The sequence below is a fragment of the Lathyrus oleraceus genome, chromosome 2 (assembly GCF_024323335.1).
Source record: "Lathyrus oleraceus cultivar Zhongwan6 chromosome 2, CAAS_Psat_ZW6_1.0, whole genome shotgun sequence".
In the NCBI taxonomy this organism is placed as follows: domain Eukaryota; kingdom Viridiplantae; phylum Streptophyta; class Magnoliopsida; order Fabales; family Fabaceae; genus Lathyrus; species Lathyrus oleraceus.
The window spans coordinates 321,507,747-321,518,496 of record NC_066580.1 but is presented as its reverse complement, the minus strand read 5'-3'; the positions used below and the strand labels follow the sequence as shown (position 1 = coordinate 321,518,496).

General features: G+C 33.8%; 1 protein-coding gene across 1 annotated transcript; it reads right to left on the bottom strand.

Moving 5' to 3' along the window:
* Positions 1 to 530: 530 nt before the first annotated feature.
* On the bottom strand, positions 531 to 1,709 carry LOC127119320 (uncharacterized). The gene has a single exon (XM_051049528.1). The coding sequence runs from the start codon at positions 1,420 to 1,422 to the stop codon at positions 694 to 696; it is 729 nt and encodes a 242-aa protein (XP_050905485.1). The 5' UTR covers positions 1,423 to 1,709; the 3' UTR covers positions 531 to 693.
* Positions 1,710 to 10,750: the final 9,041 nt, after the last annotated feature.

Here is a 10,750-nt window from a genome sequence, read left to right as displayed (position 1 = left end):
ATGAAGAAAATCTGTGTTTTCTTTTAGTTAATAGTATCATGTAGTGTGTGCTGACAAAAATAAATGACAGAGAGAAATTGGGAAAGACAAGTTTGTGATTTTAAAGTAAAGTCTGGGTGCGTGGTTGAAAGTTTAACTCACTGTACTACATGTAACAATCAATCTTTAATAATTCATATACAAGTTGTTGCGAGTAACAAAATTATTGCATTTCACTTAAAATCAAATCTGTAATACACGTTTGCACTGAAGTTAAAAATTCAAAAACTTGAGTTAAGTCTCTCTTCCTTTTGTTGGCATTACAGCTGCTTTCATTTATGTGCTAGAGGGTCGATCCACCGACGATTTGGACACTTCATTCATATTCATTATGTTTCTGGTTGGAGCATCAAAGAAAATTATCTTCACATTACACCACCCATCAAATAGCTTTTTTTTGGGTAAAAAATCGAGTCTATGGACATCTGTAAAGACTAATATCTCGAGTTTGATAGCTTCACAATCATATACTGTTTGTTGAAAAGAGAATATATATGCAAATATTCAAAAACTAGATTACTATTATCAACATATTTACATCAAAGGAAAAGAATCCCAAGTTAGTTTGATATATTCATCAAACATTTTCAAAAAACTAAAGTAATAATAAAAGAACATGAAGCTAATTACATGAACTCATCATAGCAAAAATCCTCAATAAGGATGAACATTCCTACTCAATCCCAATCCATTTGTACTCGAAAAGAACCCAAACAACTCTTGCCTATACGGCAAGTAAGACTTGCGTTTATCACTTTCCTTCCTGGCTTTCATCATCATATAATGTTTCTCATGCGGCGACGGTGCCGGTTTCCCCTTCGCCACTTTCACATTCCTTACCACCACGTTTTTTGTCTCGCCGGAACTCGATTTCTCAACCTTCTCCGGATTCAAAAACACAAAAGCATCTTTACCGTCACTGTTACTTCTCAGCTTCGGATCGCGTAACTTCCATAACTTCGACGATCCCGTCGAGTTGCTCTTCTTCGCTACTTTCGGATTCCACTCGCAGTAAGTCCCTTCCGCCGCCGCGGAAGTCGACGATGTTGCTTTCCCTGAGGAAGACGGCGATTCAACGAAAATCTTCTTCACAGGCGAACGGTTTCCAGATTCGCTATCGTAATCGTCGGTGAAATGAAGATCCTGACCGAAAATAGGAAAAATAGGACGAATCTGACCGTTATCGAACACATCATCAGCGGAAATCGGTGAACCATTAGGATCTGCGAAAACGAAAGTAAACTCTTCATCATCATCCTCTTCGTCTACCACATCTTTCTCTTGCTTAACTTCGTCTTCGATTTTCAGCTTCGCAAAGAAATCGTTTTCGAACTTTCCGGAAACCTCACTGAGAGATGAAGATGAACCTGAAACGGTTTGCATTGTGAGTGAAAGCGTTTTCGTTTTGAGTTTTTTTTTTCAGTAATAACTGAAATGAAATTGTTATGATTTTTTGTTAGGTTGTTAAGAAGTGGTTGGAGTTGAAGATTGTTGAGGAGTTAAATGAAGAAGGTTATTTGGTATTTATATATATGTGAGTTGAGGAGGCTTTTCCATTCAAACGTGGGTTACTTTTGATTTTTATTTATTTGGTCTTCTGAAAGAAAGAAAAAGTTATAGTGAAAAAAAAGGGATTTTCCTTTTCTTGAATAGGATTCACACGTTTTGTGTGTTCAAACTGTTAACGCGGAGAAGCTTCACCACACCTTCGAGAAGGAAGTTCCTTAGTAATAACGGCTTGAAGTCAATAATTTTAAAAAGGAAAATGGTTTTTTCGTGTAGGACAAGAGATAGATAGAAGAAAATTAAAATTATTTAAAAAATTGCATCTAGAATGATAATTAAATTGTTCAGGATAGTTAAATATATGATTTAATAGTTGGTGCGTATAGGCAGAGCTTGCGTCACGGGTTATTAATGAAAAAGGCAGTGGCTGGTCTCATTGATGACGTTGTAAATAAGCGTGGATCTATGAAGTTCAGATATTTTACAAATTCAAAATGTATCGAATACCTATATTTTGGGATACTCACTTATGTGTATTTTTAGAAGTATTAATATTTTTATTTTATTTCAAAATATTGTTTTATTGAATACAAATCGCATACTTTATACATTAAAGTTATGTTTTGATAATATTATGTCTCCGTCAAAGATCAAAATTGTTGAGAGTTGAGACCCAAATGAATGCATATTCACTATATATATATATATATATATATATATATATATATATATATATATATATATATATATATATATATATATATATATATATATATATATATATATATATATATATATATATATATATTTTAGATTTTTACTTTTTACTATATTTATTGAATGATGTTAGAGTGATAAACATTTTTGTTAATTAATTGCACGAGTTATTCGTTTTATTGAATTTTTAATGTTTATGAAGCATAAGGGTATTTTGGTAATTTATTAACTATCGAAATTATGAGATTTGAAAGCAAATAATTAAAATAATATTATTGAGATTATTAAAATAATTAGACATATTAAATATTTTGTAATAAGATAAAATAATAAACATTATATATTATACTGATTAAATAATTATTTAAGTTGAATATTTATTTAATTTAAATAATAATTTAATTGAATAATAGGATGAGGAACTATTTTTGTGAATAAAAGAGTTTAAGGTGATACGATATTGGTTTATATTAAATTGGGAAAAGAAATTGAGAATTTAGGCCATATAAATAGTAAAATATAAATACTAAGTGGAGAGAAATTAGGTTAAAATATTTTTCTAATCGTACGTGAAAAGAGGCAGAGAGATCAGAAAAGGATTTTGGAAAGAAGTGCTAGGCTTGAAGAGAGAAGTCATCATCCTTATTGAGATTATAAGGAAAATGGGGGGAATTGTCTACTAATGGGTGACTTTAGGCATGCATGATAATGAGGGCTCCTTACCCTCCTATCAGCGCCTTAGAGGTTGTATGTTTTATCCTTAATTTTCCCTTTTTTTGCTTATGATCTGTTGAAGTGTTTTCACGTGTTTGCTTTGAGACTCTACTAGGGGATTTGGGATAAAACCCCTCAGGACTCTATAACTTATTGTTGGATAACCTTGTATTTTGATGATTTGATTGTATGATTATATGTTCTTTGTTGATTTGGTTTTTGTTGATTCGAAACTTTGTCCTCGAGGATTCGAACGATTCCACTTTGGTCGTTTGATTCCCCAAATGTGTGATATTGAGAATTCTGACCTGTTTCCCAAAACTTTTTTGAGTCAATTGTTTTTTTTTCCAATTTTTTCCAAAATTAAAAAAAACTTTATGAAAAATCACTTTTTGATAGGTACTTCAAAATTGGAAAATCTTTTTTTATTTTTTAAATCAAACTTTTTGGAAAAAATCGATTCAAGGAGGGACAGTCGGGCACAGCGCCGCAGCCGCGTCGTGGAGGAGTCACGCCAATGGGCGAAGGTCGGGCCATGCCAGAATGTGGAGGTTGATGATTGTCGCGACTGCAGACACGCGACAATTATAGCAGCGTTGGGTTGCGCTGAGAGGCGGTGGCTGGGGGAGCCACGCCACGCTCCAACGCCAGCGGGGGCGGATGAGGCCCTGCCAGACGGCGAAGGACGAGATGAGTCGGAATGGCGGTGGTCGCATGATTTCTTGCGAGGAAATTTCGCGAGCGGTGCATTCTTCTGCGATCGCTGGTGGGCCGCGTCGCGCTTCTATGGCAGTCGGTCGTTTTCGGCGTCATTCCCAATTTTGGGCATTTTCGACTTCTTTTGAATTTCAGGCATTTTCTGGAGTTTTTGGAGTTCAGGAGCCCTCCGGTGGTATTTTTAGCATCTTGTGACTCATTTTGGTGGTCTTAGGGTCACATTTGGGTAAATCGAGAAATTGTTTGTCATTATCCTAGTAGAGTTATCACTCGTGAACTTTTAAACATTTTGAGTCTTTTGAGAAATTGTGAGTTTTTTAGATATTTTGAGAACTATGAGTTTTCAAACGTTTTCAGTTATTGATTATTTTGATGAGTTGAAGTTTAGGGTAATACCATACCTTTACCTTTTGAGGAGAAATAACTGAAATTAATTTAAAAACATATTTTTTTAGAATAGTAATCTAGAGAGGAATTACAGTGAGGCCTTAATGGCGATTTGAGTATAGTAATCCAGAGAGCAATTACAATGATGGTCTGTGAATGGAGAATTATCGGTTCAAGAGTGGAACCTTTTTTAGTATATTTTGTGACTTGTGATTTTGTGATGTTGACGTTGTTGCGTTATGTTGTTTATAATCATGTATTCATTTATTTCGAAGATAGGTAGGACTTCGATCCAATGATGGCCTGGTTCAGATAGGAACTATGATGGTCTCACGTCTAGAGAGGGGCACAGTTCATAGAAGAATCAGAGACATGGGGATATCAGTAAGATACCTTTGATCTCAGTGATTTTGGTACCACGTGCATTTTGAGAAGGAGTTGGTGGCATTGCATTGCATTTGCATTATAATCTATTTGATTGTGTTTTGAGTGTGATTGAGAATACTGTTATATTCATTATTACTATCATGTTTTGCTGAATTTCTCCGTTATCATTTGATAGATGTATTCCCATCCCCTGTTTCTTGTTATGGTGTTTATGCTCTTCGGGAGTATATAAGATCAGGTACAGGAGTAACCGTTTTAGTTAGAGGATGGTGTTGATGCCTCTTTAGCTTTTATCAGCGGGTCTTAGAGGAGTCACTCTGATATGTAGCACTGGGAATAGGATGTAATTCTTTATTTGTGTTATGTTATTTTTCTATTGGGGTTCTGCTGTTGAGACTTTTATGTCAAACTTGTTTGTTTCTATTTCTTACTTTCACATGACTATTTCATATTTCATGTTTTTATGCTATGATGAAGCATTCATGACACTCTAATTGTGAATTTTCATTTGAACTATTTGATTAAATGTCTAGTAGAGGATTAAGGTGTTACATCATCTATGGGAAACGACTTATGATTCCTACGTTTTCCATGATCTCACATTTGCTCTTCAATTCATCAGTCATATATATATATATATATATATATATATATATATATATATATATATATATATATATATATAGAGAGAGAGAGAGAGAGAGAGAGAGAGAGAGAGAGAGAGAGAGAGAGAGTGAGTGAGTGAGTGAGTGAGTGAGAGAGTACACACCGATTTCTTTAGAAAGTTCCCCAATCGACTTCACTATGGGTACATCTGCCCGTAATTCGAACTCGAGTTGAGATAATGTAATATATTATTTTGCAAATGTATGTATACAAGAGAGGTGTAGAAATCCAACTCTAAAAATCCTAAGTTTGATGTTGATTCTAACACCTTCTCTTCCCTTGATCAAAGCTTGATCAAGTAACCAACAATGTCGCTTCAATTCAGCGTCTCACGCTACTTCTTTGCAAGAAAACCCTTGTTATTCAAATCTTTCACTCAATCGAATCCAACACACACTTGTTAGAACTCAAGATTTACCAATGCGATCCACCGTCCCACCCTACTCCTTTGCAAGAACCTCCAGTTCTTCAAAGACTTCACTTGATCGGATCCGAATTGTGTAATCTTGTCCAAAACCTTCAAACCCTAAAAGATCTTGAAGGAAAACCCAACTTCGGTTTTCTGATTTGAAAATTGCAAAGTTTTCAACCCAATTTATAGTACAATCAACCTAAATTAGATGCTATCAACCCTAATCTAGATGTCACTCAATCAAAAAATGATTATGTATAGTTTGATTTTGTGTATGCTTAGAATGAGGTTGAAGTGGTGAGTATGCTTTGAAATCCTGGTTTTGTATAGGTTATACTCTATAGAAACGTTCCTAGAAAATGATGCATGTATGAAGTATTTATATGCATGCATGTTTGGAGGCAAAAGGAATGCAAAAGATTTGGAAAAATTGTGAGTTTTTGGAAAATTTCGTTGCATAGGCCGACCTGTGAAAATCGTGCGTCGACCTGTTCAACACATGTGCCGACCTATACAGGTCATGCGTCGACCTGTAAAGGTCATGTGCTGCCTATGTATCGACCTATAGAGACGACACATCTAATAGAGCCTACATGCTTTAATAATGAAGTAAATGAGTCGACATATGAAGCGGATGTGTCGACACATATAAACTTTTTTTCTATGTGTCGACCTATAGGTTGATTTTTCACAAAAATTGTTTTTGATGCATGAAACCTTTTCAAACTTGTTTTCATATGCTTTTATGCTTCCTAATGCTAAGATGCACATTGAGAATCAAAGGATGTCGTCCAATATACATTAATGCTAAAGTATCTTAGTTTTAACATCATACAAAATACATCTAATGGAAAGTTGCACTCACGTACTCCCCTTTTTGGATGATGACAAAACTTGAGAAGATGTGTTTATGTTTTCAATGAAAGGCTCCCTCTGAATGTATGCATCCCAATTTCATCTTTCTTCTCCCCCTTTGACAACATCGAAAAGAAGCAAAGAAATCCATGAGAATTATCTTAAATAACACATAAACCAATATAACATACATATGCAGTTTGCAAAGATAAGAACATAAACACTCACATAGAATGATGTACATATTAAAAAAGAATGCCTAAACATGAATAAAAGCATACAAAGAAACGATATAACATGATTGCCATAACTTATGCCAAATATCCTGACAAAAACATGAAAGATGAAGGATACAATGTAATAAAAAAAACTCTTGAGTTGCTATAAAAGTGACACGATTACGTGACATCTGCCTTTGGTACTCCCGAAATGCCGCATACGCATGTGCTCTAGCAAGGAGATATATAGATTTACCACCACTCAAACCAAAAACAGATATGTTATCATAACAATGACACACAACAAGAATTTTGATAATATTATAACATGTTCAACCATATTTCATGCCAAAATAGATAACAAGCCAATGCACAAAGAACATATTTCAGCTTGATAAAAATAATAGCACAAAGTCACTATAAGCATATAAATTAACATACATCAATAGAAATTTTTGGAAGTTAACATCCATGTACTATTTCAAACATCAAGAATATCAATCATTTGGAACATAAACAACATGAAAAAGTAAAAGCTTACTTACAAAAGAAAGTGAGAAAAAGGAACAACATTACCTCGGTAATGAATTTATGAAGGATGCACTCTTATGTAATTGAACTTCCAAGGAAAGTTAGAGCAAAAGTATATAAAGTGAATTCAACAAATCATATTTAAGAAAGATTTGAGATATCAAGTATCACCAATTCCCTTTGAATGTTGAAAAACGGTTTGATGGCAAGAGGTTTTGTAAATATATCCGCAAGTTGATTTTTTCTATCAACACATATGAAGTGGTGACGGATCTCAATATTCTTAGTGTGAGAGTGTAGCACCGGATTTTTGGTTAGATAGCACTAGTATTGTCGCATATAATAGGAGTATGTTGTAGTTTAATATCAAAATCAAGTAGTTGTTATTTGAGCCACAAAATTTGAGCACACAACTACCGACCGCTATGTATTCCGCCTCGGCAGTTGACAAAGCAATGGAAACCTGTTTCTTATTATGCCAACTTACTAAGGAATTTGAAGACATGTGGTAAGTTCCACTAGTACTCTTCCTATCCGAATTACAAAAGATTTGGTTTCTAAGTCTTAGTGTATCATCCATTCCATTGCATCACGTTTTAGAGGTCCAGAGGGTGATGGTCAAGAGTACTATTGTCATCTGAATCTTTGTAGGGTTTTGATTATGATTGAGAATTAGAAGAAAATGGTCTAAGAGTGATTTCTTTGAACCTGATTATCTATTCACAAATCTTCAATTCATAAATCGATACATTCATAAGACATTTGCATCATCTACTCGCATTTCGTTCTTCATAGAGTTGAAAATGTCAACCAAAATAAATTTTCGGATCTACAGACAAATCGGTTAAATCAATTTTCAAATATACGTAGAATATTTCAAAATACGGGCTCCTAGACGTCAGTATTATTAAACTACGATTCACATAGTTTAACATGGCATGCTCGGTTTGTTTTTTTGACTACTTTTTCGGTCGCATTTTGATTAGTCTAAGGATTTTTAATTGGTCATTTTTTATTTTAAGATTTGATCAAAATCTGTCTGTTTTCTAGAAGTTTATTTTTGTATTGATCATTTTAGTGCATTCATTTTAAATTTTCGGGCAAATGAATGCACTAATGTGTCAGTCAAACTTAGTAACATGACACTTCTGATAATTCTTTAGTACACATCCATATAACAAAATTCATCATTGGATTGAAAACTATTATCATATAAATCATCTCTATAAAATTTAACATCAATCAAAAATTAGTTGATATGTCAACGAGAATCAAAAAAATTAACGTCTTTGAAAACTTTAACAAAATCGTTAATTTCGATTCTTTTCTTTAACATATCAAATGATTTTTGATTAATGCTAAATTATAGAGAACATCTATATGATAATATCTTTCCATCCTACGGTATATTTTATTATACAGATACGCGGTAAAGAGTTATCGAACTTGTTATATTCACTACGCCAAATAAGGGAAAAGAGGGCGCTTATTTTGGCCTATAACAGCGCTTTTAAGCGCCCTCTAAAGTGGCGCTGGCATAGGTAAAGACAGCGCTTTGTTTTCCTGGAGAAAGCGCTGTCTAAAGTGGCCCTTTAAGGGCCACATTATAGTGCGCTTTAAGAAAAAAGCGCCCTCTGGAGTGGTCCATAAAGAGACACCTTAGAGGGCGCTTTCAGGAAAAAGCGCCCTCTAAAGTTGTCAATGTAAAGTGTTTAGAGGGCGCTTTCAGGAATAAGCGCCCTCTAAAGTTGTCAATGTAAAGTGTTTAGAGGGCGCTTTCAGGAAAAAGCGCCCTCTAAAGTTGACAATGTAAAGTGTTTAGAGGGCGCTTTCAGGAAAAAGCGCCCTCTAAAGTTGTCAATGTAAAGTGTTTAGAGGGCGCTTTCTGGACAAAGCGCCCTCTAAAGTGTTAGTTATTTTAAAAAAAATTTGTTTGAAAAACAGTGGATATTTAATTGGTAACCTGTTCGCATGCTGCAAAAGTGTAAAATTCATATTGATTTCATCCTTTAATCCAATGTTATACACCATTAATCCATTGATATATACAACATGAATCCATTTATATACAACATTAATCCTCCATATATACAACATCAATATATGATTCTTTGATCAAAAATATACAACAACATATTCATGATTTAGTAAAATTACAACAACAATATACAACATATATACAACAACAACATACAACAACAGCATACAACAACAACATTCCATACATATATGTACAACAATATACAACCTAGCTATATGATTCTTTAATCAACAATGAATTGACACAATTCATCCTTGATTTCATCCAAATGAGCTCTTGAGTAAGATTTGTATTCCTCAAAGTACTATAATTAAGAGAATAAAACATATTCATGATTTAGTAACAAATTAGATGAAATATCCGATAATATTAAAATAAACCCTAAGTTATTATTCCATACCATTTTTGGGATGTCTATACGATTCAACGCAATGATGTCTCTCATAAATCTCATTACAAAAAATCCGCAATCGACCGAATTATTTTGCTGAGGACACTACACAGAAAAACAAACAATATATATATAGTTAATTTCTTACAAACACTATTATAAGCAAAAAAACAAACACTATTATAAGCAAAAATAAGATACTTAATATATACCTGAACTCTGATCCAGGTAATGTCCTTCCTATTGCGGTATTTCTTTTTCAATCTAAATTTTAATATTGCCCTAACAAAATAAAAACGTATATTGAGATCAATCTGACAGACATAATTAAATATACAAATACACACGATTATTTAGGGGAATTTCACTTACGCGTCAACCGTCTTCTTCATACTCGGATATTTACTCCAATCACCCGATAAAGAATCGAGATAATACACTATTAGTCTCGAAAGATCCATAGCAACCAACACCCAGTGACCACTGTAAAATAAAACAAAAATTTAGATGAATGAAAATTTTCTACGTAAAAGATATACATAGATTAGAATGAAATTATTAGAAAGAAAATCTAACCCGTTGCCAGAATTAAACGGTAAAAAATACAAACTGGGTGTAGACTTATCGTCGGCCGCCATGAATATATCGACTAGATCATTCTTTACGGATGTTGAATTATTCGTTATTAACGTTGCGTTGATACGGGAAGCAGCAATAAAATTGAAACGGTTACACAATTCAGTTCCCCGCATCAATGTTACATACATATACCTTAAATAGAAACATAATAAACATTAGACTACTCATTGAAATGTGTAAATAAATTGTTCAACTAAGTAAATTATAGATTGATCGGAGTACCATATGTATGTATGAATGACAGCGATGCCCAATTCGGTGTGTTCAAAAAGTTGTTGGAAGTCCTCCTTTCCAATTATTTCGAAATGAGCAGCTCCGAAAACACCTTCATCAAAATTTATAGTACGAATGGTCCCCCCATGCATAATATCGGACTCCTCCACCATTTTCTCAAGACGCATCAAAATTTGAGATTTTGTCCCGGACGTCGTTGGAATATCCTTAGCAGCGCTTTTCAACTCTCGACCGGGAACCTAAAAATTCATATAAAATAAATCATGACTTTTTGTGATGCAACAGAATCGTTGCGT

What these genes read in the sequence shown, in the direction of transcription:
- LOC127119320 (XM_051049528.1), bottom strand. Translation starts at nt 1,422, where the DNA reads ATGCAAACCGTTTCAGGTTCATCTTCATCTCTCAGTGAGGTTTCCGGA.